Source organism: Calonectris borealis, chromosome 5 (assembly GCF_964195595.1).
Source record: "Calonectris borealis chromosome 5, bCalBor7.hap1.2, whole genome shotgun sequence".
Taxonomy (NCBI): Eukaryota; Metazoa; Chordata; class Aves; order Procellariiformes; family Procellariidae; genus Calonectris; species Calonectris borealis.
The window spans coordinates 35,588,702-35,616,646 of record NC_134316.1 but is presented as its reverse complement, the minus strand read 5'-3'; the positions used below and the strand labels follow the sequence as shown (position 1 = coordinate 35,616,646).

At 38.9% G+C, this 27,945-nt stretch overlaps 1 protein-coding gene across 2 annotated transcripts; it reads right to left on the bottom strand.

Annotated features, from left to right (window-relative positions):
• Positions 1-190: 190 nt before the first annotated feature.
• On the bottom strand, positions 191-13,583 carry ARHGAP11A (Rho GTPase activating protein 11A). Of its 2 annotated transcripts, XM_075151785.1 has the most exons (12): positions 13,455-13,583; positions 10,843-10,913; positions 10,419-10,515; positions 9,621-9,871; positions 8,906-9,066; positions 8,649-8,795; positions 6,855-6,929; positions 6,027-6,194; positions 4,644-4,779; positions 4,181-4,289; positions 3,235-3,382; positions 191-2,840 (listed from the first exon to the last, which is right to left on the bottom strand). In XM_075151785.1, exons 1-12 carry the CDS (start codon positions 13,581-13,583, stop codon positions 1,267-1,269), a joined length of 3,066 nt encoding a protein of 1,021 aa, XP_075007886.1. In that variant the 3' UTR covers positions 191-1,266. The 2 variants fall into 2 exon arrangements, with proteins under 2 accessions (XP_075007886.1, XP_075007887.1); XM_075151786.1 differs by lacking the exon at positions 6,855-6,929.
• Between the last annotated feature and the right edge of the window lie 14,362 nt (positions 13,584-27,945).

Genomic DNA, 27,945 nt, shown 5'->3' with positions numbered 1-27,945 from the left:
AGAAGCCTACCCCTGCTAAATTATGTTGCACCATGCCTTTTGCTAGTTGTGAGAATCACCAATATGTATCTAAGATGAACAAAAAGGAGAGCCAGAACAGAATCACTTCCGACCTCATTTTTGATGTCCACAGTCTGCATATGGCAACATAATCTAAATTTCTAAGTCATTATAGAAGAACAGGCTCAGAAAAGGGACAAAACCAATGGTTTTATTAAAACCAAAAGTATCCAGTGCTTTCAGCTCTTACATTTTGCCAATAAGCAATTTGCATGTACAGAAAGCTAATGAACAGTTTCAAGTGTTTACTCCTTAAATAATTTTACAACTGATGACAGACATAAACAGTTTTAATTCCAAAAGATGTAAACATTTGCTTGTGCAAATCAACTTTTAACACACTATGGCTTCTTACATTCATCTCTTGCAACATTATCAGCATCTAAGACCTGCTTCTGCACCATCTAATTAACAGTATTCTATTGGTCCAAAAATAAGTTAAAACCATCCTTTCATACTAAGACAAACATTTTACCGCTCACAACTGAAAATACTTGGTACCTATTGCAGAACACATTGCTGGATGAAGTTTTAAGACTTTTCACTTCTAGAATAAACTGCACATTTATTTTCCATGTGATCTAATAATTCTCCAGTGTGTGTGTGTACACATGTCAAAATACAACTCATTTACCTACTCAACAAGGAAAATATGCTCCAAATTTACTCCAATAGAAATAAACATTGTCTCAAAAGAAGTAGAGCTGGTGTAAGGTCCAATTAAAATATCGAAGTAGTGCTACAATACACTTAAAACTAAGTAGTAAGTAAATTTAACTACCAATCCTCAGCATGAAGACATTTTCTTTCACATGTCTGTTAGTTTTGTTTTAACTGTCTGAGAATTTTTTTTAAAACTTGGTACTTAGCCTAAATACTGCAAAAATTGTTTTGGGAGATGCAGTATGTTTTTAGAAGCTAAGATAATCAAATAAGAGATCTAACACAAACATTTGTAAAAACAGGTTATTTTTGTTTTAGAAGTCAAATTCATCTGGATGAACTGAGTAGCATTTACAAAAGTTGCAGTAAATGAAGAAAACCTCAACATAAACTAACTTGTTATTTGTACAAGTCCATGTCTCGTACAGTTCAAAAAAAAAATCAAAAAATACAAATAATTAGAGCTAAAAAAAATCATACAAATTTAGATTTTCCAAAGGTTAACCAAGTTACAATAAGCGCATTTAGCCATCATATTTGATCTTACAAGTCTACTGGTTTTGCAGTTGGTAGCAGTTTCACTTTAGATATAGGATTCTTTGGAGAGCCTCTATAACGAACTCTTTCTTTTCCTGGAGCACTTCTTGTGATCGTAGATTTTTCTGGGGCAGCACCTGGAATATTTATATTTGCATTAGCTTTTAAACTGGATTTCACTGTTTCATGATTGGTTAGATCTTCTAGAACAGACTTTGATGGACGAACCTGTTCGTGGATTCCAGTTCTGACAGAAACATCAGGCTTGTCTGATGGATTTAATGGCCTGCAACACGATTTGGATGTTAAGTCTAGCTGCTTATGAGATATAGAAACTTGGTCATATGTTCTTTCATTCCTGAGTGGCAAAGCTACAGAATTCTTTGAGGGCTTTTCTGTGCAGGAGACCAGTGCAGAATCATAGCTCAAAGATTTAACAAGGGGTGAACCAACATCAGCTTTAAGCAGCTGAGAGCTTACAGATCGTCTGTTAGCTTCCAATAAGGAATTCATTCTTCTTACAGACTGTCGAACAGGAGTACGTTGAAACTTAAGAGGTGGTTTAGTTTTGCTTGCAGAACTTGGATCATTTAATGAAAGCTTGTTGAACCATTGTATGTGGTCAGAAACCTTTCCATGGTCAGAAATAGTTGATATTTCAGTTAAAGTTTTATCAGAATTTTCTGCTTGCAAGTATTGGTTGCCTACTTCTTTTTGTGATTTAGGCAACTGCAAAGTAGGAAGCTCTCCTGCCACAGGAAGTTTAGTGGTATCTTCTTCCAAATTACAGCATTTTACCATACAGTTTTCAGCTATTTGCGAGTGTGTTAATTCTATTTCCTCTTTTCTTCCGAAGGAATCTAGTTTGTTTAAGTCATCTTTTGATGACCTGTTCTGAACAGTCAACTTGTCTTCCCTAGCCAGTACTTGAGGCACAGGAAGTTCTGTTACATTTTTTATATCTGGTTTTGGGACCTCAAGTTCAATCTCAATAGAAGTTTTGAAGTTTCTTTTCTCCAAAACTTGAATTTCATCTTTTTTTGATTGCTGTTTATCAATAGCATAAGATTGATTAAATTGGTGCAACAGTACTCTGGATTTTGTATTTGCTAGATTTTCAGAAACTTCTTCAGCTAACAATTCTTTCTCTGGACTGAGCTCTGTGAGACACAGAGTTTCATTTAATGTTTCACCTGCTACATCTGAGAAGGAAGATTTTCTATCACCTATTAAATTGTGAAGATTACTTCCAGATGCAGAGAAGGCTTGCTTAACTTTCAGTAATGTTTCTGCAGTTGAGTTACTTTCCTCTTCACAAAGCAAAAGTTCTAAGCTCTTGTCTTGTTTGCTTACAGTTGTGGATTTGAATTCATCTGGAACAACTGGTGGCTTTCCAAATATCGAAAGAGATTCTGAAGAACCGATTCCCGTTGCAGGGTGTCCTGGGAGAATTCCCTCATTCCTGCTGATCACGTGAGAATCTGTAACAGTAGGACTATTCCATGACATTCGGTGAACTACTTTATTGTGACATTTTGGAGTTAGCAAGTTTTCTTCTGACTTGCTCACATTCTTTGAACCTTAAAATAAATATCACAGTGTTAAGAATAATATCTAGCGATTTTAATGATCATTATAGGCAAAATCCTTGCTTAAACCAGGACTGAATTTAAAGATGTCATTACTCCCGTAAGTTTCAGAGATGTGAAAAAAGGTTGTAATATTAAGAACTGAAATCACATATCTCATCTTGCTTAACTAACAAAAGAGAACTATTAAAATACACTAGAAACACAACAAGCCTGTCCTAAACCAATTCTTTTTCCCCAGGAGCCACTAACATTCAAGTAACTTTCGTCCTACTAGCTAGAAGCACTTTTAATCCAATTGCTTTTATACTGTTATCCATAAAGTTACTTTTGCTTTACAAAAGCAAAAGTTCTCCCCATCTAATATATTCTGTTAGCTACTTACCTTTCTTAGGGAATTTTTCATTGACACATGGGCTGAAGAGTACATCTCTTTTTGCATATTCAACTCTGTTTTCCAAACCTTGTTGACTTGCAAGACGCCTTCCAATATTTTCAGATCTATTACCAACCGCACATCCTGATACAATATTCTTGAAAAAAACAAAAGGTGTTAATTACACTCATATAAACTTGTAATTTGGAATCTCATTTACAGAGGAACCTTGAGGAAAAGGCTATGCAAATCAGCCACAGCAGCCTTTTCTTGGCCATACTTCATCTTCCCTCGATTCTCTGTAGACCTAGGTAGGGAACACCTGCAGTCTGAACACAGTGATTCTGTGCATAGGCTCTGTAATATCAGAATTTCAGGAACTGTGAGACCTACTGATCACAAGCATGGTGGGTTGACCCCAGCTGGCAGGTAAGCTCCCAACCAGCCACTTGCTCACTCCTCCCACACCCCAGCAGGATGAGGGAGAGAACTGGAAAGGCAGAAGGAGGGGGGGAGAGGGGTGGGAACAGGAAAAAAAAAAAAGAAACCCCAAACCCACAAGTGATGCAAAAGCAATCACTCATGACAAGTAGACCAATGCCCAGCCAGCCCCTGAGCAGTGGCTCCTTCGCAAAAAAACTCCCCCCATCCCAGTTTTATTGGTGAGCATGAGTATTTCCTTGGCATGGAATATTTCCTTGGTCCGTTCAGGTCAGCTGTCCTAGCTGTCTCCTCCCCCAGCCTCTTGCCCCATCCCAGCTGAACCCAGCACAAGCTGATCAGTTACTGCTATGAAAATAAGCCTAGGGCTTCTTGTACTTGCTAGCAGGTTCAGTTATGCTGTGATCCCTCCATTATCAAGTAAGTCCTTCCTGTTACTGAAAAGCAGTGCCCAAAACTCAGGATTAAAATTTGCATGGTAACAAGAAGTCTGGGTTAGAAGCAGAGTACTTACCATTTCTCTGCTGCTTTTCCCCAAACCAAACTTCAAGCGTAACGACCTACGAACCATTTCTTTTCGGCTAATCTTTGGAGAAAAACAACCTGTCTTTCCTGATTCGGCCCTGGGAGGACAGGGGAGAAGAAGTGACACATAAAAAACTCTTTAGGAGGGCAATGAAAACATCCTGACACTTATTTATGGTTATTTCCTCTAGTTTTACTTCTTTTGTTGCCTTCTTGCCAAGCTTTTTTAATAGGCACAGGCGGCTACTATACCAGATCTTATTTTGTTTTGAGCTCCATTTTGCCACATAGGAAGATCTGGTGATTTTAAGATTAGTGTAAACATTTGGTATGTTTTGAACACCAAAAAACATAATTTTAAAAACAGATTGAGATTTTTCACATCATTAGTCAAGGAGTCTAGGCGTACCTTTCCAATTTACCTTTAGTTTCAGAGAGCTAAGGCCAATTACCTGTATAATTTTTTGCTTGCATGTCTTTTACTTCTTCTGTTCCCTGTACTAGACAGATGATTTTCACCACCAGTTGAAGGAGACAGTGAGGTTTGGGATGACTCAAGAGACACACAAGGGCTTGCTTCAAACTGAACTACAGGAACAAAATCATATTTACATGATCTTAAAATACTCACATTTTTTCAAATAAAGACTTAACAGTTAATACGATAAAGAATACTTTTTTAAACAGCACAGATTTGTTTTCTTATTTTGTGAAGTGCTGGCTTGAAATTACTTTGACTTCCACTTTTATTTAATATTAAATGAAGCTGTTGCTTGTAGCATCCATAGAAGCGGCTGGATTGCAATTAATTGCATGTACTGATATCACTATCTCAATGAAGTTTCCACACTGCTATCATCAGATCAGTTCCTCAAATTTAAGAGCTTAATAAGAAAAATTATATTCAGTCTTAATATTATTTGTAGGGTGCTTTTTTACATACCTAGCCAGAACAGTTAAAGCAACAATAAATGAAAGAGTTGCTATTCTACTAAACTTTTTTATGAAACAGATGCATTACTACTATCTTTAGAAAATGTCATTGCTTTGGTTTGCTTATTCATAGAAACAAGAATTTCATGGTGAGCATGAAATGATTTAATAAACAAAAGCAACCAGTTTTATACCACTCAATTGAAGAAAAAAAATTGATCTTCAGACAAAACAAACATAGCCAATCTAGAAATTTCTTTTTACTCTAACTTCAGTTGACAGCACATTAAGGAACCAAACAAAAATAAAATAGGATTTGCAGAAGAGCCTGACAGTTGGAAGCACTCTAGTAGAATGAAGTGGTATTAAAGCATTGTCAAACAAAAGTAAAACTTTTTCTATAGAATTTTGAGATTATTTAGCATCTAATAGAAAACAGGAGGTAATTGGATTCAAGAAAGAACCTTTATAATAGCAACAGTTACATTTCACATAGAGCTAAGACCAGCTATTTAAGTATTTAGGAGACAGAAGAAGGCTACAACTTTCAAAGGGTTGGAGGCACAGGCAGTCTTCATAGATTTGTGTGCTAAGACAGAAACGTGAGTATAACCTAGGTGATACAGAGAGACTGAAAAAGATAAAAGGACATCAGGATTGCAGATTTGAGAGATTAATATAACAGAAAACAAGAAACAGAATTTTGCTTTTGCTCAATCCATGTAACATGACAGTCACATGAACATAAACAAGACTATTTCCTAAGACAGGAAAGTAGTGCAAGGAACACTGTTAAGTGAAGATTATCAATGACTGCCTAACAAGAACAAGAGAGTGTACATTTAAATTAAAAGCCATAAACAACCACTTCAAGCAGCAAGGAAAAAATGAAGGCACTGTACCTGATGCTGGTGTTGAGCTGCTGTTAAAAATGCTGCTTGGTAACAACTCAAAAGCAAAACTATGCTTGAAAGATCGTCTCTTCTTGCTGGACAAGCCCTGAGAGCAATCAGTTGGAAGTTTACGCTTGGTACTTGGAGTAAGAACCACTGGAGTCACCGATGAAAAAACTGAAATTAAGAAAACCAAATTTGCAATAACACCTCAAAATGTTGAGGCTTTACTAAAATAGAAACAGCTGTTTTGGTTTTTTTTAAAGCTCTGAAAGAAAATTGTTCTAAAAGCTTAGCCAAAGTGCATGCATTTTGAACAGGCAAAGCAGTCAGTATAGCTTAGGGTTTGTTTTTTTTAATTTTGTTGTTTTTTCGCAAGTTAGAGTACCAGAAAGGAAAATCCAAAATGACACATTAATAAAATAATACAGGTATTAGGAGGGAAAAAAAAAAAAATATAGTCATATTCTGTAAGTTTAAGAGGCGAAGTAAGAGTGAAAGAATTTCAGTCCTGGCAAATTCATTCCCAAGATGATAAAATGCTGCACAACTGCACTGAAGCCTTAGTGTGCATTAGATAAAAAGCGCAAGTTTGGTTGTGTAATCCTAGAACCGCACAGCCCGCTGCTGCAGTGATTGTAGCTGCTCAAAGAGCTACAGTAAATGCAGTATCCTCAATAAATATGTATCTATATTCAAAGTTTTAAACAATTTAAACGTAATCACTTATCTTCAACGAAGTTCTAGTTCTTCGGTTAAAAAAATTTGTGGAATATAGTTGACAAATCCAGAAGATACTGCATGGGCTTTATTTAGTACAAATACACCAATACCTACCGCTTCTGTCTTGTTGAGGTGTAGTGGAGGGTGTTCTGTTAGATTTAAATTTATTCAATGCTCCACTAACAATATCTGAAATGCAAGACACACCGAGCAATCACATTTAAATATGAAGTTTGTCTTGCTCTATTTTCAACTCAAGTTTAACTTGTATTCTTTCAGAGACCAATAAAGCAAATCAGTTTAAATGGTTGTTTTATGTAGAGAAAACTATAGATCTTCTCACCAACATAGTTTTTGTTGCTTTCACAATACCTGAAAAATTCTATTTTCCTTAAAAAAAAAAAAAAAAAAATTCATGCACAGACAACAGAAGTTTCTTGTAGAAAATTCTACTCGTCATTATAAAATTATACACCTTCTGATTTCTTGTAGCAAACCTAGAAGGTACCTCTTGAAGTCTCTCTCACAGAAAGTCTCACAGACTGTCATTACACTGGACAGTCACCTTGAAGCTGAAAAGCTCTTAGAGCTTTGAAGTTAGGCCCAAATAGAAGTATGAAATTTTGGTCTTGCAAAGAAATAACGCACAACTTTTCTGTGAACTATGTGTTTTTGTTTTGGGGTGGTGGTTTTTTTTTTAAAGGCAAATTAAACCCAGCAGAATATATGCATGAGGTTTTACTGTTTTTCCTGTTTTTAAAAGTGTAAAATGGAAGTATTTTTATTAAGTGCTATTGCAACCTACAGTTGTATTTCCATGTGTTCATAGCAAAGCTTAGCAAACTACAAGCCTGCGGTACTTCTTTTATGGTGTGTGGTAGGTATCAGGTAGTTTTTAAAAAACTCATCTTTGAAAATAGATAAAGTGTAGTAATATTATGTTTTACAACATCTGGAGAAAGAGTAGAAGCTGGCTACTACCAGAACCTATTCCACAGAATTAACAAATTCTAACTGCTTCTCCTCAAAATTTTAACATTCACAAACATTTATCACTTTGCAACTCCAGGATGATCTCCCTTCTTCAGAGTGGAAAAGTATATTGCACAAAAAAAAATGGTTTGGCTAAACATATACAATAATAAAGCCTTAATTTCAATTGCTGTCAGGTTTAATATTCCAGCTACATAAGCTAAATACCTACTCATATTTTTATAGCAATACATACAAGATGAGTGTTATAGTGGATTTGAATCAAGTCAAGCATATGTATTCCATAGTATTTCCTCAAAGAGGATGCAGAACAGAGAATATCCCATTTGATTGTCCATATTCGGCAAAAAAAACCCCAACCCTATTGAACAGCTAAACTGCAAAAAACCCCAGATTCATGATATCAGAACACACAGTATCTAATAATACCCAATTCAGAGTTACACTTCAAAACACAGATCAGTTACTCTAATTCAAAACACACATGCCATTTATATCCTTGCCTTCTCATGACCCGACTTATCAAAGCATGCAATATCTTTGAGTTTCCAAGTATAATTTCAAAACTAGCAAAAAAAAAAAGAAATCTTTACTTTAGCAGTGTTCTGCAACAGGATCGAAGCTGATTCAACACAAAGCTGTAACATTAATCTGGCTTCACAAATCTGAACACAAGCAAAATAGCTTCTTTGGTAGACAACAGACACACAACAGACACACTAGAATAAACTCAGAGTAAATATACAATAAAGTGATGTGATTACTGAAGTCTTATATAGATTTTGTAAATCAAACCCAACAAATTTCACAGGCATCTATTCTGCTTGTGGAAGAAGCAAGTGATTAGGATCAGCATACCTGAAGTCTCAGAATAATTCTATTTTAATTGCTGAAATTTTCACACAACATACCTACCCCCAACACTTCGGTGCCTCCTCTTCTTACATTGACTGGGAGATTCATTTTCACTGTCTTCGTGGCCCCACAGTGAGGGAGTAGATTGAAAGGCATCAACACCTAACATCGCAGGAATCTTTTCCAAGATAAATCCTGGTACTTGTCCTGAATTAGTTGAGAAATATTTTTTTTTTTAAGTTATTTAAAAAGTTGAAAAGAAAAGCTCTATACAAGTATGTGCAACAAGACATTTTGATAAACATTTATCATCTTACCGATTTCTGCTGCGTGGTCAATAAGTGTTTGCACAACAGCAGCTTGCAAGCGAATTTTTTTTTCTGTACTGGCTGACATCTTTTCATTTTCATTCGAGTGCAAGAGGTTGGGAGCAAAAATCACTGCCAGATTACTGCTATCCATTCTGTTTTCATTGGATCTTAACAAGAAAAGGGTTTTTTGTTTTTTTTTTTGTTTGTCTGTTTGTTTTTACACAAATTATCAGGACATAAGCAGTGGAGAGAGAAAAGACCAAATAAGACAAATGCAGTTGAAAAAAAAAACCAAAACAGAGTCATTCACTTGAGTGCTCACATACCAAGATTAATGTGTAGGCTCATGCACCCTAGGCTAGGTAACCACATGACTATGTTATTGAAAGCAAGAGGTTATAGACCCTAGTCAGTTTTGGGGAACGAAAGGTATCAGTCAGATTATGTTAATTTTACCAGTCACTCCTTTTGCTTTCCAAAGAAGAATGAGGAATACAGCTATGAAAGAATGGAACAAAGTCAAGTCTCCAGCAAAGTAAAGTTTCATAAAGAAAACACTTTGGATTTATGAAAGAAAAGACCATGACTGAATTCTAGTGAATGACTGCAGATAAGAAAGTTTAAAGTCACAAACCACTCGCAGAAAGTTACAGCAGTTGCCTGGAAAGAGAAGTCCTTAAAGGAATAGGGAGCTGTTTACAAGCACTCTCTTTACACTGACCTTAGGGACACAGTTCTCAGAAAGTTGAAGAAGTATCTCAAAGCTTCAATTGTTCTATCAGCCATCAAACACGACAGCAACACAGTTGCAGTTTTCTTCTCATTTCCTAGCTGCTGAGCTTTGAAAAGGCCTTCCTGCAGGTGAGGTGGAAGGATGGGTTCTGGCAGCTCTCTAAAGAACTGTTTAAGAAGCCCTGCAACATCACATGGCAGTGCAGCTGAGAGGCAGTTTTCACCTTGATCCAGTTTACTCTGAAATTGTTCATAAGAAACATGATTTTAAGTCTTCAACATGCTGTCAGATTTCTAAGTTTAGGCATTAATCCTCTAGCCCATATCAGAAAACACAGTCACATCTTCCCCATTTTTAGTTTCAGTCTTGTCATGTTTTACCTAACTACAATATCTACAAAGAGACACAGACAATGTTGTCGGACCATACGTGTTAATTTACAGGTTTCCCATGTACGCATCCTTCTGGGAGAAATTGCTAAACAAATATCCTCACAGTATCCAGTGTGCATAACTGCTAACAAGTTTGTTCAGTCACAAGTGTATTCTCACCATCTGGAAAGCTGAAAAACTTCCCAGGAGAAAAAAAAAAAAAAAAAATGGTGGAAGTTTACCAGTTTCTGGACTAGATCTCCTCTCATTTCTAAAGCAGGTAATGTTACCAGTCTACTTCCAATATTAAAACTCAAATATGACTGAAAAGAGTCCAAAAACTAAAATATGCAGGTGATCAAGTGAAATGCAGCTTATTTAAAAAAAAAAAAAAGAGAGAGGCTTTAGAGAATACCTTTAAAGCTTTTAAACGAACAAGAGATCCAGACTTTCTGAAGAGTCCCTCGGTATGAAGGTGTTCTTCCAAATATTCACAAGTGTCAACAAGAAAGCTGAGGAAAGAACAGTAACGTACTTCTGACACTCAGAATAAAGCTTGTTTTTTTCCAGAAAAGCTATTTCATGATAAATAGATAAAACTTAACATATAGGACAGTTTTCCCCAATGACAAGAAGTACAAAGAAATACAACTGAATGATAGCTGTGGCTCCGAATTCCCCGTCTTCTGCATCCCTCCTTCCCCAGCTGAAACTATTCTTATATCCTCTATAAGCTTTAGCAGGCCTGGAATAAATATTGTGTTCCCTCTTCTGACAAGAGTTTAATACTACAAAGAGAGCAAAGTAAGCGTAAATCTAAATATACAGTGTTAATTTACCTCGGAATATAACCATATTCTGGCACAAGTGATTGTGGTAACGCATGAAAAGATATCCCAAAGATTTTACCCTAAAATACAAAATTCAATTAACGTTATTCAAAAGTTGATAGGATTACCAACTACATATCACATATGTAAGAAAAGCACATATTCCACAAAATTCAAACAGAAGGGTAGTTAAGACAAAAAAACAAAGTCTTTCAGATACGACAGATAAGAGGTATTGCCAGGAAAAGCACTATCATCTCTAGATATCTGGGCCTATGCTCATTCTAGTCACAGGTAACACCCTAGATTACTGTGAAAGAATAGAAAGGTTTTCTACAGTATGTTTTGCACTTTATATTTTACAAGGAGCCAGTTTTCCTATAAGGCCCCCAAATCAGTAAGAATATTAAACAGTCTGTGCTGGAATCTCACCTTACCTTTTCAAATTGACTAAATCTTATTTTTCTTAAAAAGCCATGCAACACATTTGAAATAACTTTTTTTTTTTTTAAGTAATTTTTTCTTCATATAAGGCCCTCAAGATTGCTGTTTCAGGGAGGATTAAACTCAACAGAATAGTCTAGAAAGCTGTTCTGAACTCTCATATTTAGCATTTGTATTCAAGAAACTGTTATAACACCTTATAGCAATACACCAGAGTATCTGTTACATATTAGAAAACAAGCAATTTCTTCAGTCATTACTACTGATGCTCACCTACAGCATTTTTTTTAAAATGTTTATTTGAGGTTGCTGCACAGTTGTTTCAGTCATAAAAGCCCACATTTCAATGTAACAACTTGTACTTTTATTTCTTTGCCCCACCTTTTTTCTGTTTTACAGAACAGGAAAGCCAGCACCTCCCCTAACCAGAAGAGGATCATGCCCAACTTGTTATCAGAGACGAATGTAAACTCGTGGCCATTTATACCTGAAATTCAAAGTGCTGACCATGTTGGGAAAATAGTTAATCAATAACTAACCCATTAAGCCACCTTGGGCTTATCTGTCCTTCAGAAAAAAAGCATAACATGATAAGGAAAGAGAAGCAACACGTTTGTCATTGTATTCCAGGTGGCTACTAAAAGTACAAAAAGAAAATTAACTCCAACATATAATGTTTTTCTGTATTTACACGATTATGTAATAGAGAATTCCAGTTGCTTGTAATTCAACATTTAAAATTCATAACTGATATCCTCACTTTACTAGGTTTTGCTTGAAATATCAGAAGTTGTGATTTACGTTCTTAAAATAAAGTTATATGTGTTCTCTTACAATAGACATAAAATGCTCCCTGGCAAAATAAAGAGTATTCTATACCTTTTCCTACCTTGCTCAGTTATTATTTAAACATACATTTTCTTATTCGTATGAAATTTAAGCACTAGACAGCCATATAGACATCTTTTATTATGACATACATATATTATTCACAGTTCTTATTACCTTCCCTTCAAATGGAAAAAAAAAAACGTCTAGAACCATATGCTTGATATGGACAAGGGGGAAGAAACCAGTTCTAACTTTACTCTTGCTCTCTCCCTTTCCAAACAACCCAACTCAAGCATGTGTTTTCGCAACTTCTTTGCCTTATATTGACCAAGGGTTACTGCAGTATTTTGTAATATCTTCTCAGCCTTACAGAAAGCTCATTCTGAGAACACGCAGTTCTGTGCCGTTCCAGTTGCACAGAGATCTTGTTTAGGACTTGATAGTGGTCCATGCTTTATAAATTAAAGTTTACCAGAAGATCAGTGTTCTGAAATGGACTTCAATGCTGTATAAACTGTCATCCATTATGTTCTGAGACACAAAACACACTTTTTTCCTTCGACAAATTCGAAGTAGGTATTTAAGATAACAGGACAGATTTCATTCCTCAGAGCACAGGCAAATCAAGGGCGGATCTGTCTGTACCAAAATACCCATAGTCATGTCTTATACTAAGAAACCATGCAAATAAAGCCCTTCAAACCAAAAAACTAAGGAATCAAGTAAAATAAAAGACATAAAGCTTTTAGAAACTACACAGTAGCTACGCATTCCAAGAAATAATACAGTGACTAAGATTTAGATTCCATAGGGAGTGACATTAAGCACAGTAAAGTGTAAAAAGCTCTTGCACAGACCAGAGGCGTGCATGCGTGTTGGAGAGACTATCAACCGCATTAACAAAAAGAGGAACACCTCTCGTTCACCACCTGGTCTGCCTTGCAACACTCAGGTCCTAAACGGGCGGGGGCATTCAGCACCACTAAACCATTATCCTACTAAATCACAACATGGCTACCCTGACCACCGCCTGGAGCACTTGCTCGCTGAGGAAAAGGGGGGAAAAATGTCTTCCCCCATTTCAGGGATTAAGACGTTTCCCCACGAGGGGAGGTTATGGCCTGCCAGGGGCTAGCAGGAGCAACAGCGTCACGGTAATGCCACCGATGCCGTCATCGGTGGCCACCCGGCCTTACCGGGGAGCAGATCAGCTCCCGGACCCGCGCAAGCTTTGCTCCCGCAGCCGCGCTCCCCCACCCCGCCGCGGCAGAGCGCCGGGCGCCGCCGTTGCCCGGCCCGGGGAGCGGGTGCCCCCCGTGGCGCCGCAGCCTTCCCGCCCCACTTACCTCCGCGGCCGCCGCTCCCGGCTGCTTGGCCACCGCCAGGCAGCTCCCGCTCTTCACCTTAATCCCGTAAGAGGCCCGGAGCTCCTCCAGCACCGCCAGCCGCACCAGCCTTCGCCCCTGCTCCGCCATCCCAGCGCCCGCCGCCTCCCCGATCTCTCGCTCCCCAGCCCCCCGCCGCCTCTCAGACCCTGCTCAGCGCCATCGCGACCGCCCCGCCCGGCTCGGCCCCGCTCTGCTCCCCTCCCGCGCCGCCGGTTACCGCCTGGCTCAAACCCAGCGCCCTACCCCGCCCGCGCCTCTGATTGGGCCGCTTGCCGTTCGAAATCAGGCCCCAGCCGCCCAACGGCCAGCTGGGGCTGCCCCGGCGGCGCCTGGTGCTTGCGCCGCCTCTCAGCCTCCCTCAGCTCCCAAGGCCCCGCGCGCCGCCTTCGGGCGATCGCGCTGGCTACTTAAAGGCCGTCCCTCCCTCCCTCCCGGCCGCGGGGGTGCGGTGGGCGGGAAGGGCGGGTAGCGTCTCCCGCGAGCTCCTGGGGCCGGTTGCCGGCTGGAGTCGGCTGAGCGCTGCGGGGGGTGCCCGGTCGCTGGGCAGTGGGAGACGGAGCGCCCCGGCAGCCGGGATAGAACAACAGGCGCAGCAAGCGGGAGGGTCCCCGAGCGCTAGACCCGCCACGTTTCCTTCCCCTCACCCCCAGCCAGTTCCCGGCCAATGTTACCAAGTGTGGGTTGGTTTGGTTGGTTGTTTACTTGAAAATAAATGTTTGTTGGTTTCTTTGAAAATAAATTTCAATTTAAAATAGCAAACCACCGCAGTTTCTTGAATAAACTGAATTCTTCAAGGAGGAACGAATACACGATGTCAACCTTGATTGTAATGGTGGTGTGTATTGGGATAGAAAAAGATTGAGGATCTTCAGGTCTACTTTACGCAGTGATGTTACTTTCTCCTGCGGACAAACCCACAATTCACAATTTAAGTGGTAATTAAACCATTAGCACCAGGTTTGTTTGTACTTTCTAAATTTGGGTTTGCTTACATATTCCATACTATGTTCTCATACACCTTCTCCAGGAGGGTCATTTGGGGTTTTACACTATGTTGTTATAGGAAGAACTGTCTGGTTTTTTTGAAGTTTCTATTCCAAAGGTAACTCTTCAAGCGTTAGTAACAGTCAAATTAATGAAATGCGATCTTTCTGCGTAGAGCCAGAAATAAGTGCTGTAGCAAAAATAAGCTGTCCAGCTTTTCCTTTATACATATTCTGGTACTAGTTCTAAAGTGAGTCTTCACTGAGAGAAAGAGAATACCACAAAGCTTAGTCACTGATAATAACCACATTATGGTGCTCTGAACACCTGTGGACACAAAATCTAGAGAATAAAACAAAAGGAGAATAGCTTAGAGTTTTTCCAAGTCATCAAAATATAAACAGAAAAAAACCCTAGAAATTTATATGGAAGAAAGACCTAGCAGCAATAAAAAATAGCAGATTAGACAGGAATTTTCTTAAGTAAAACCCCAGGATTTTTATTATGGATGTCAAAATCATGTCATTGAGCAAAAGTAATATTCCTCTAAATGTAATTTTACTGCAGCCTTACTGTAAGTATTATTATCTGTCCTGGCATTGAAATTACATGAAAATATAAAATTCCAAAACCTAAAATGCCATTGATGAGAAAAGTAAAAGTAAAGGAATAAAATAAATAGGTATCATACAATTTAGTTTAAGCAACCTCTATCCAACTTAGTTTTCTGTAGTAATGATGAATTACACAAGAGGGAGCTGTGATTTGATAAGTATATCAAAACTTTTCATGTCAAGTATTTTCCGTTCCGTATGCACATAAGAAAAAACATATGATGATAGTATGTGCTGTATTTTTTTCCCAAAAAAGTGATGGAGGTATTACATTTTGCAGAACATATTTAAAGCCACAGTATTATCTAGTAATTTTGTGAAAATTTTGTCACATATTTTAATATCCTTTAGGTGAGTATTTTAACATATTTCTGCTTTAATTACAGGTAGAGACTGGAGCAGAAAAATTGCTTTGCAAATAAGAACTAGGCATCTAATTTTGGAACCAGTTGTAGCATCCCAACTCAAATCTATTACGCTCTTTCAAAATTGAGTTAGAAAAAATAAAGTAAACAGCTATTTGACTAGTTTTTTCCCCCCACAGAATTGTCTAAGAATTGACATGCCAAGCTTCTGGCATTTTAAATAATTATAATTTTCAGAGGCTATGGGTGAAATCCTGACCTGAATGGAGTAAATGGCATAACCCTCTTTTGTCATCAAGAGGGCCAGGCTTACACTTCTTTTCGCATCCAGCATGTAATACACACATGTATTTGTACACACACACACAGAGACACTCTTTTGCACTATCCATATACAGGTATATGTTTACATTTTGGGAGAAAAAAAAACCATGAGCACCTACATTTAGTGTGGCATTTTGTGAATTTTGGAAGCTACCCCAGAAATGAGAGCTTTAAAAAAGAAGTCAAATGTTTACTGATAGTCTCATTTCAGTAACCACTCAGAACAGTCAGTGGTCAAACCAACCAGAAACTCAGCCAGAGGAAGCAGAAACAAGCTACTTCAACAAGCAGAGTAACGTCATGAGGAGTACGGAAGACAGACCTTACTCTGAAGTACCTCTCCCTGAACAAACTCAGAACTTGGTGGTATCCCTCATTCTGGCCATACAGGAGCTGGTTTTGCCTTACTTCTTCAACCAAACTAGCTGAGGGCAGCAAGATCATAAGGGCAGATCATGAAAAAGAAAGATCACGAGGGCAGAAAGCCAAACCATACCATCCAGGAGAAACTGTGAAAAGTAGCTGCACGAAGGACGTTTATGCGTTGATGTCCTCAGAGTCTGACTACTGGTACAGTTTATTCTGAACACCCTTACTCATTCTTGTCTCTTCCTGACTTTCCCTCTTAATGAGGAGTTACTTACTCCAATTCCCAGTTGTCATCTCTCCGTGCTGTTCAGCCTGCATTTACGTTAGTTATGTCCCTTTTCCATCTCTCACTCCCTCCGCTGCTTTGTCTTGTCTTCAGCAAACAATTTTGCCCAGTCTTAGGAGGGATCAGTCTCATGCAATGGTGTCCCTACTTGCAACCATTCAGAATTATGTCAGAAGCAAAACAACCTGGATGCTCTGAATACCTTCAACATTTAAGGTTGACTATATCCCCTACCTCTGTGACTAGCTTGATGAAAACTAATTCCAGACCAAGAAAATAGTAAGGAAGAAGATTTAAAGTGGTTTTGGAGTAAGAAAATAAGGCTAGAAAGAGTGTCTTCCAAACTGACATTCAACAGGAATTTCCTCTGAACCATGGTTTGAGGATAGAGTAATTCTATTTAACCCACATTTCATTTGGTTTACAAATTTGGTCTCAACTTACCATCTTGTCACTTCAGGTTTTTGAAGAGACTATTGCAGAAAATTAGATATGACAATCTTAAAACCTTAATATCAATTGTATAAATTGTTAACTCTTGTATGTTGCTCCATATACAGATTTATTGGGGAGAGATTACCAAAACTAGCTCCTTCGAGTTTGAATATTCCACACTAAGAATCATCAGTATTTTGTCTGAAATATTCTAAAACTTGATTTTGGGAAAAGTAGTAATTGAATTTGTTTTTTACATCCACTAGTGCTGTAGTCAAATAAGTTTTTCTAATGAAATTTCTCTCTCTCAGAGAACAGCAGTATACAGCATACCTTTCCTCCATTTACTCTGCAAGACCACATGTCTGAAATATTCTAAAACTTGATTTTGGGAAAAGTAGTAATTGAATTTGTTTTTTACATCCACTAGTGCTGTAGTCAAATAAGTTTTTCTAATGAAATTTCTCTCTCTCAGAGAACAGCAGTATACAGCATACCTTTCCTCCATTTACTCTGCAAGACCACATGTTTGAAGGCACAGAGGAATCACCATGTGAAGGAGAAGATACCTGCATCTCTAATTTACGTAGGTGTCGTGGTTTAACCCTAGCCAGCCACTAAACACCACACAGACGCTTGCTTACTCCCCCCGCCTCCGGTGGGATTGGGGAGAGAATTGGAAGAGTAAAAGTGAGAAAACTCGTGGGTTGAGATAAAGACAGTTTAATAACTGAAATAAAATAAAGTAAATAGTAGCAGCAGCAGCAGCAGCAGCAGTAGTAGTAGTAATAATAATAATATTATTAATAATAATAATAGTAATAGAATATACAAAGCAAGCGATGCATGATGCTATTGCTTACCACCTGCCAAACGATGCCCAGCCAGTCCCCGAGCAGTGATCACTGCCCCCCCGGCCAACTCCCCCCAGTTTATATACTGAGCATGACGTCATATGGTATGGAATACCCCTTTGGCCAGTTTGGGTCAGCTGTCCTGGCTGTGCTCCCTCCCAGCTTCTTGTGCACCTGGCAGAGCATGAGAAGCTGAAAAGTCCTTGACTACCGTAAGAACTACTCAGCAACAACTGAAAACATCAGTGTGTTATCAACATTCTTCTCATACTAAATCCAAAACACAGCACTATACCAGCTACTAGGAAGAAAATTAACTCTATCCCAGCCGAAACTCTATCCCTCTATCACCAGGACAGTAGGTGAAACTTTGGAAAGGCCTGAAGATTTCATAGGCAGATTCTAACATACATAATGCTAGGATCTTGAGTCAGTGACTAAACTTCCATGCTTATTGCACTGAGGAAGCATTTTACCTATTTTTCTTTGGGGCTGGAGACAGTACTTCTGATACCTTCAAATGCTAATTAGAATAAATCAATCGACTGTGAACAGGTTTCAAGTTCACTGCATCATCCGGAACTCTGCTAGAAAATAAAGATCAGAAAATGACTGACAGTAACAAGATTTGTTGATTAGGCTGAGAAATTTGAAAAATTGCTTTTACCACACTAAGGAAAGGAACAATTTTTTTGAAGCCACATACTGTCTTGGAAACCAGCATGTGAAATTTGAAGACTGCTTCTGATTCAAAGCATCTTAGCTATTGATGATACCACACTGGTCAACTCAACTCAATGTAGACACTTTCTCTTGTAAGTGCTTGACGTTTTCACGCATGGCTGAAGCAAAGAGTTTATACTTGACACTGTGCATGACATTTTGCACTTACAATACATTTCATTTTATCTTTAACAACACTAGAAGGAAGACTGTTCTCTCTTTTCTGGTTTTCTCTGACTTCCAATTCTTGTGCTTGAGTGGTTGAATGGTCTGAAATTGGCAATTTACCTGTGATAGAATGATTTAACAACTAGATGTGCAATCTTCACCTATTGTTTTCAACACTAAAGCACAGAATTTAAAATAAAAGGTGTTAAGATACCTCTACCAAGGACAATGTTTTAAGCTTTTCTCAATGCAGAATATTCTCCGGTAAAACCAAAGCATCGATCTGTACATCAAGCTGCAGGACGTACCTTTAAAATAAAAGCAGAGTTGAACAAGCCGTCTAACAGACAGAGACTTTCACATCTGCTGCTTAAACCACAGCTGACTTCATGAGTTAAAATATAGATTGATACAACCATAACATACTTAGAATAGTTATAGGTTTATATTTTCTTGACATCATAGACTGTGGGACAGCTTAAGCAACGTGTAAGCAAGGTGGACCAACTGATGGTCTGCTCAAGATGGAAATAATAAATGAAGACTAGTAACATTCACCTCAGTAGCTTGCAAATATTGCATTAGAAGTTAAAAGATATAAGAAGCAATTGGTTTGCTTCCTACCTTAGTAGTAACATTAAAAAGAATGGAGGTACTCAGAAAGAAGACAGTCAAAATGGAAAGGCAGGAGTTGCATTCTTCAGCTTAAATAAGGTTTATTTAACAGGTATCTGAAAGGTAAAAGGAGGCTAAAGCTAACACAGAGGTTAGCTTTACACCTTAACATATGTGTATGACAGCTGGGAATCCGGGGGAGGACACAAGTACCTAAATGCATCCAAAAGCCCAGGAAAGATTTCCCAGAATTCAAGCCACTGTTCTGGAAAGCATGCTTTCGTTTAACACAAAAAACCCGTAAAAGTTGTAGTAGTTCTACGAATAGTAGCGTATAGTAGATAGAAAAAACAGTCAGTGCTTTGTTGATGTCCTAGGCAATATTGATAATTCAGGATAAGTAGCCTCAGGGTGGATAATCTTTTACCTCCATTTAATTTTCCTAGAGTGCTCCATTTCTCAGAGAAGATACTCATGGCAGTCTTTTGTTTCTATTCAGGATAGCAATTCTATGTTTAGGTTTTTACTTTCAAGATATACAAAGCAAAAGCAGTTTGAAATCCTGGTGTGATAGATTTATTTAATAACAATTTGAAATAGTTTCTAACTTTTGTTTTGGATGGGGTTTTTGGGGGGAGTTTTTTTTGTTTGGGTTTGGGGTTTTTTTTTGGGGGGGGGGGAGAGGGAGAGAGGGAGGGTAGCTTTTATACCCAGTATTTTTATTTTAGACTTGAAAAAGAGCCTTAGTGCTTAAAGGCTTATCTGTTTTTTTTCCCACCTGTACCAGTTGGTCTTACAAGAGCTATTATCTACAAGCCTGCTCTAAGGATATAGGTAGTGAGAGTTACCCTGTCACTAGTGTACAGAAATGCTTTTTTTTGTTTATATCTCGCAGAGATACAAGCCTATTTGGAAATCTGGTCTTAGCTGCTGCTGCACCTCTTCCCGCATCAGCAAAGATTGCAGACTTCCCCAGCAACTTCTCAAGGTATCTGTTGCAAACCTGCTTGTTCTCTAAAGGGAGGGACAACAATAGCTTATTCAGTCTCAAGCAAGGTCTTCAGGGCAGACGTAATTACTTCCCTTTCAGATGAAAAAAAAAAAGAGAGAAAAAAGAGAAGAAGGATGCAGTACCATAGATTTAATGCTGCTATCAGACAAAAAAACCCCAAACCGTAATAGTTTCCTCTAACCAAGTCTGAATCAAGGGTCTATACTGGCACTCAGAAAAAAAAAAATCTTGTCCTCTCACTTCTCACCCTCCATTTTCTTTTTAAATTTACTTAATACAAGCTCTTTTTTCAGCACATACCTTTCCTAAACGTCCTGGTAGGTAAAGGAGAAATTGATTTTTTTCATCAACTGGCTCCCCCTAATATCTCATGAATCCTAGAACTTAGGGATAATACTCAGGTAATAGGAATTTTAATTTCCTTTTCTCAACTCTGTGTAAGTAGAGACTGCATTTAGAGGATTATGGAGTGTTTCTCGTAGGATACATTACTTTTGAAATAATAAATAGTTAATTAATTGAAGGGTTGGAAATTTTATATCCAAGGCAAAATCCGAGTTTTTAAAAACTCTCTGTCAAGAATTCAGTTTACTTGGGTAACCACTATTTTAGAATACAATTGTGTGACCCTGACTTGAGCTGTAAGGGAAGCAGACACTAGGCTCTATGAGGTTATTAACGGAGTCGAGTCACTGAACAATTTTGTCAGTAGTTGCTATGTGGAGAAATGATTTCTCATTCATTCTCAGGAAAGAGTGATGGGTTGTGTATTTTTCTGCTTTTGCATAAGACTTTCAAGTGTCTTATGTCCATTATGTGTGTACCATAGTTCAAGAGATGTATCTTCCCAGCTCGCACTTCAGTTGGAAAGATATGGACGCATCGCCTAGTTAGCTTGAAAAATGAACCAAAGGCAGTATGGTTTTGTGGTGGGTTGACCCTGGCTGGACGCCAGGTGCCCACCAAAGCCGCTCTATCACTCCCCTCCTCAGCTGGACAGGGGAGAGAAAATACAACGAAAGGCACGTGGGTCGAGATAAGGACAGGGACATCACTCACCAATTACCGTCACGGGCAAACCAGACTCAACTCGGGGAAAATAATTTAATTTCTTATCAATCAAATCAGAGTAGGATAATGAGAAATAAAACCAAATCTTAACACACCTTTCCCCCACCCCTCCTTTCCTCCTGGGCTCAACTTCACTCCCGATCTCTCTACCTCCGCCCCCCGAGCACTGCAGGGGAATGGGGAAGGGGGGTTGCGGTCAGCTCATCACACGTTGTCTCTGCCGCTCCTTCCTCCTCAGGGGGAGGACTCCTCACACTCTCCACACTTCCCCTGCTCCAGCATGGGGTCCCTCCCGCGGGAGACAGTCCTCCATGAGCTTCTCCAAAGTGGGTCCTTCCCATGGGCTGCAGTTCTTCACAAACTGCTCCAGTGTGGGTCCCTTCCACGGGGTGCAGTCCTTCAGGAACAGAGTGCTCCAGCGTGGGTCCCCCACGGGGTCACAAGTCCTGCCAGCAAACCTGCTCCAGCCTGGGCTTCTGTCTCCACGGGTCCACAGGTCCTGCCAGGAGCCTGCTCCAGCGTGAGCTTCCCATGGGGTCACAGCCTCCTTCGGGCCCACCCACCTGCTCCGGCGTGGGATCCTCCATGGGCTGCAGGTGGATATCTGCTCCACCGTTAACCTCCGTGGGCTGCAGGGGGACAGCCTGCCTCACCATGGTCTTCACCCCGGTCTGCTGGGGAATCTCTGCTCTGGCACCTGGAGCACCTCCTCCCCTCCTTCTTCACTGACCTTGGTGTCTGCAGAGTTTCTCTCACATATTCTCACTCTCTCCGGCTGCTGTTCCACAGCAGTTTTTTCCCTTCTTAAATATGTTATCACAGAGGTGCTACCACCGTCGCTGATGGGCTCAGCCTTGGCCAGCGGCGGGTCCATCTTGGAGCCGGCTCGCATTGGCTTCATAGGACATAGGGGAGGCTTCTAGCAGGTTCTCACAGAAGCCACCCCTATAGCCCCCCGGCTACCAAAACTTCGCCATGCAAACCCAATACAGGTTTCTTCTGTGAAGAGATATGGTTTTGATCCACTGAAGTAATCATGCAGAGAATGCATTACTGAGACAACACGTTCATTCTGAAGACCTATGTTTCTAGAGTTTAAGGGTTAATAAAACTTCCATGGGAGGAAATAAAAGCTTCAGACTGGTATAATTCTGTACATGGAGAGGAAATTAAGATTCTTCTTATAATACTCCACTACTTGAGATCAGAAGTACTTGACAAACTACATGTAGGACTCAGCTCACCTGCTGAAATCCTCAGCCATTTGAAAGTACAAAGGCATTGACTTGGGCAGACCCCAAGGCAAAAGTTAGATGGGACACTAAGCATCATGTCTTGTGTCACAGAACTTGTCACAAATATTCCAAGGACAAGATTTTAGTTTTTCATTGTCGCCTTAGCAAATTGTTACCACGTTGTAAAAGTAGTGACTCAGAGGCAAAATGCCTTATTTATTTATTTATTTAGTTATGGCAACACATCAGTTTTCATAGATTTTCGTAGCATTTAAAGCCAGAAATGACTCTTAGGTTGTCTAGTCTGACCTCTTGTATATCACAATCCAGCAATTTATCTACTAACAACTGATGGTTAGACAGTTTTTCTAATGGGAGAATTATGTGTGTTTGACTCTTTTGGGCACAAAAAGGTGAACATTGCATTCCTTGGCAAATCCTGTGACTGTAATGAAGTTGTATAAAAGATGGGTATACACCTCTCCTCCAGCTACACTGATAATAAAGCAAGAATCTGAAACTCCATTTTATACCCTACCCAGTCCTATAGCCCTATTTTGAGGAAGCCTGTCAGATCATTACTGGAAGAAGGTTTAGACTAAGGAACCAATTTCTAGATTTCAGACAACCTTTGATATGAGGTAAAGTAGAAGGGAAAAAAATGCCTCTTCTTCCGGCACATCTTCTGGGCAGGATCATATTCTAGATGCCTTGAGAATATAAAAATCAAAGAGCAGAAAGTCTAGTCCTGGGTGGAAGCTGAGTGAGGATTTTAAAGTTGCTATTTTGGATTTGTGCCTACAGTGGGATCTCAGGTGGAATGCAGCTGCCCAAGTCTCGTACAAGGCACCCAAGGCTTTAGTCAGATATGCCACAGCATGTGCTGAAGTAGGAGCTGTTCTGAAATCTTTAGAAGTAAGAAGAACTTAAGTAAGAAGTAGAACTCCAGACCCAAATCTTGATGTTTTCTCTCCTGACTTTTGATCTCTCCCTTTCAATCGGTGTGGGAAGGAGAGATGGTAAAGCAAGCTGTGTATGAGAAATTAAAATGAGAACAAACGCCTGTCCAAATTATGCAACAAGGATCATTATGCTATAAAATTGCTCTTCAAATGTGGCTGTCATTGAAAGATATTAAGATTTCAACAGTTATTTTCTTGATGAAGACTTAATTTCTTGCATAAAAAGGTTTTTAAGCTTAAAGCTATGCCTACACAATTAGCGTCCTTTGGTTTTTGGAATGTTTGAAGGGTGCTAAAGGAATTGAATATTATAGAGGTATTTTTCGTCACTACAGATCAGTTGTCTCAAACTACTTTCATAATAGACTTACAATTTAAACAATCTACAAATGTAATGTATCGCTAGATACAATGATCACTAAATCATTTTGCAATGGAATATATGTAGTTTTAGGAACTCAGTGCAGGCTTGAGGGTCGTGCTGCTGTATCTAGGGCTAGGGTTGGGGTTGGACAAAAACAAGCAGTAACTAAATTTCATCTGCCAGTTCAAAGGAGAACTTTACTGGAATGCAGCAGAGAACAGAAGCCACAGATTCCCTTTTTTAACCCCATTCTCTGTTTCTCTTATGGAATAGGGTTTTCCTGTGTGCAGTGAGGAGAACTAAGCTGTTTTAACATACTGACAGTGACAGTGTTCAAAGAAATAAAATCTGTAGATAATATTCATGATGGTGTTGTATTTTAGTTGCATAGGCTGCATAGTGATGTACATGTCACTGGAGGGCTCTGCTGTGCATATCTGTCATCAAAGTGACTCTTTGGCCTAGGATCAACAACCTGATGTGTGGTTTTAAGCAAACTTATTCTGAAGAGCACACACAGGCTTTCCTTCCTCAGTTTCCCCCCTAGTCATCCTATACTCATCAGTTACATAGTTGTTCGTTGAGGGGTTGTTATGATACCCCAGTGCTTGGGATGGGAAATCTGGCCCCTGTTTCTAACTCTGTCTTTCTCCTGCTGTGTGGTCCTGGGCTTTTCTTAAACCTCCATCTGTAAAAGGCTCACTGTCTACTGAATGTTTAAAAGACAGTAGATAATTATTTTGTAGGCTTATTTAATATATTCCCCTAATTCTTTTTCCATTCTTTTCATCTTTAGTGTTGCTTTAATATAATTTCTTTATACAAATTCACTTTTTTTTCCTCCAGTAGAAAAGATAATTGTATATGAACAAGAATATTCACTGTTATTTTTGTTATTTCTTTTTTTCCCCCTCCCTGTCTTTTCACACATCAATATTACAGATGTGCCTGCTGGATTTAGCTAGCATTTTAGCCTCCCTATGCTAGATGGTACGTAAATCCAGTAAGAGACAGGACCTATTAGGAAAAGCTTGGAATCCAAATAAACAAGGCAGCACGTATTATTAGGTAGAAGAGGCACAGATGGATGATATGGCTCATCTAGGAAGGTCAATGGCTAAGCTCAATATAGAATCCAGGTCTCTTGAAATTCAGTCCCACTAACCACCCACTGACCTACACAACCTCTTTTTTCATAAAGCGTCAGTAATTCTAACTGGGTAGAAACAGTGGTATGTGTGACTTAGACATGCATGTCTCCTATACGGCCCGATCCTGTTACCTTTGTAATAAATACAAAAACTTCTAATTGCTGTTGAGTCCAGCTCATATTGAAGAGCAAATCGGTAAAGGGAGCATGCCTTCAAATAGGTTTACGCAAACAGTTCAACCAATGCACCAAGTACATTTTCACAAGTTGGGACTGGTTAGTAAATATGATGGAGGAAAAAACCAAACAGACCTTGATTTAGACAATGGCGACTGTTTTAAGAGACCACAATCTTAACTTCTTTATCACCCATTTTGGGATCTGAATAGCCTACTGACAAACTTTTAGAGAAAACCAGACACAAACATGCAGCATTATTGTAAGCGGCAGTAGTAAGGTCATATTTATTACTCCTATTTTCATTACAGTTACTTTTACAAACAGCACTGACATCTCACTGCTGTAAGGGTTGTATGTGAATGTAGTTAGAAACACTCTTGTTACCTACAAAGCCACAATCCTGAAACCTCTTATGCATATAGATACCTTTCTATTATTTGTGGGTGGATCTTAACCCGTTTCACAGACTCAGCATGTTGTGAGTGCAGAGAAGCTGGGGTCAGCTTTCTGTGTATGACTATGGGAACCGGGTCTCTGCAGTGTAGGTACGTCTGGTGCGGTCATATGTGACCCAGCCTCGGCGGACGGGGTTTGTCACTTGGGAGCGGCACCACACAACCATGGCTCTGCAGCTTCCCTCGCTGATACACCTTACGTGGCATGCCTCGTTGTCTCAGCTTGCAGGCTTTTGAAACTGTCTCCACTTCGCAGCTGAGCGTTGTTCAATGGTTAATCTTTTCTTTATTACATCTCATCGTATATTCTTCTAGCTTTATTACCTAAGTATTGTATTATGTATGTTTTAACAGTGTTATCTCATTCCTCATTACCTTAGATAAATGAAAACTGAATGTGTTTAATGTTAACGTATCAGCAATCCTATTAAAATAAACTTGAAATTTCATGTAGTAAAACTGTTTATTTTACAGGATTAGAATTAAGTGTCTGCTCATCTATTATTTTCAATTATTTCAGAAGAAAATGTAAAAGATGACTCAAAGAGACTAAATACATCGAGAATGAGAACTTAAGAGAAGGCAGCAGCTCAGAAGAAAAAAGAACAGAAAAGTTTCTTGAGACAGCTAACGAAAGAGGCAAATAAGAACCTACTGCTGTATACTTAAATTTCCTCCGTTCTTTGTGATCTCTGGGATTTTGCATTGTTTTTAACATGACATTTCCAAATATCCGTTTTCCAAATTGGCATATTGGACTTTTTCCACAGCTTTACTCTACTAGGCAAACTAGTTGTAACTATGTATATATAGCTATTTTTACATATATGTTATTTATATTTTATTTTATAATTTATTTTATTTTTAGTTACTTACTTTTGCTCCTAAAAATACACTTAAGATCAGCACTCATCTAGGAAATGCAGAAGTTGTTCTGCTTTTTTTTGTCTCATGACTACTGGTAAGTTTAGATTCTTACTGCACCTGAAAAAAATTACGTGCCTTCCACTTGAAGGCATTCACACTGGTGTCAAGATGTGTCAAGATCTTTTGCTGTGCCACCTCCAGTGAAAGGCTGTCAAGGTGAAAACGCTACATGTCATCCTAGCTTCCCACGCTACATCCAATTTTAATTTACTCTTAAATTGCTACAATATCTTGTGAGTACTGTATTCTATCAAGTAAATGTTTATAATCCACGTTTCCTTCAAAAATAAAAAATAAAGGAATACAGCAAAATAAAGAAATACTGCACTTTTTAGATTGTGGTATTGTAACTGTTTTTGGCAGAAAGGAAAAGTGCAAATGAGACATTTCCAATAGAAACAGACTATGAATTGCACATGCTCTCGGAGGAAATTTTGCAGGAATGGAAGACTGGCATCCACCAGTTCCAGTGTCACAGCTGTAGGACTGCTCTTCCCCTTTTCAAATTAAATGGTTTTCCCTTTACCAGTCAGATACTTCTTTAAATAACCTACATTGTGTAATCCTCAAACAAGCAAAACTTCCCTTGTTCATGTTTTAGAGGAAACAAAGTTATTAGCATATTATTGCATAAGCATATTATTTCTTCCATTTGGTTTCAATCTTTCATAAATATACAAGCTTTCAAGACAGCGAAATGTAGAATAAAAAAAAATTATTGGAGTGTGAAGAAATTCTCATTTCGGTAATTTCTACATCCATTTATTTATAGCTTTATGAGATATTTTCAGGTAGCTGCAGAGATACTTAACTCTCTCCATTGACTCTGCACAAAACTATCCGTTTAAAAACCTGCAAAGATCAAACAATTCCTACGTTGGTTATGTTAGCTGCAGAAAAACCACCACCCCTGAAGCTGATTTCCTGCTTGAGAAACCATAAGCTAATTGCAGAACAAAAGGTACGTTTTGAGAGGTCCTCCACTTTCAGCAGTTACTGCGTTAAAGCGTATCTGATGGAGAGCAGCCTGTACGTGTTCTGCATGTTCTGTGAAGAAGATATTCTGCTTGATGTATGCTGTTAATACTGCTGGATGTGATGATATAGCATGAAGCAAAGCAAGCTGCATCCTTTAGTGTCAAAATTTTCAGTTTCAGCTGCTCCAAAGAGCATGTATTTGGGTAAAGAGTAGGCAGCTGCTTTTTTTTCAGTCAACTGTCATCTTTACCAAGTCACTTCCCACCTGCTGCTTTTTTGAAAGATTAAAATCCTTCCCACTCTCTTCAAGTCAGTTACCAAGATTCAAACCCATGGTGCCAGGATAATGTCTGTTGCATGACTGACAATGGAAAGAAC

Coding starts and splice junctions, on each gene's coding strand:
- ARHGAP11A (XM_075151785.1), bottom strand. CDS start 13,583: ATGGCGGAGCAGGGGCGAAGGCTGGTGCGGCTGGCGGTGCTGGAGGAG. Junction 10,914..13,454: donor CGGGAGCGGCGGCCGCGGAG/GTAAGTGGGGCG, acceptor TTTGTATTTTAG/GGTAAAATCTTTGGGATATC. Junction 10,516..10,842: donor GAATATGGTTATATTCCGAG/GTAAATTAACAC, acceptor TTCTTTCCTCAG/CTTTCTTGTTGACACTTGTG.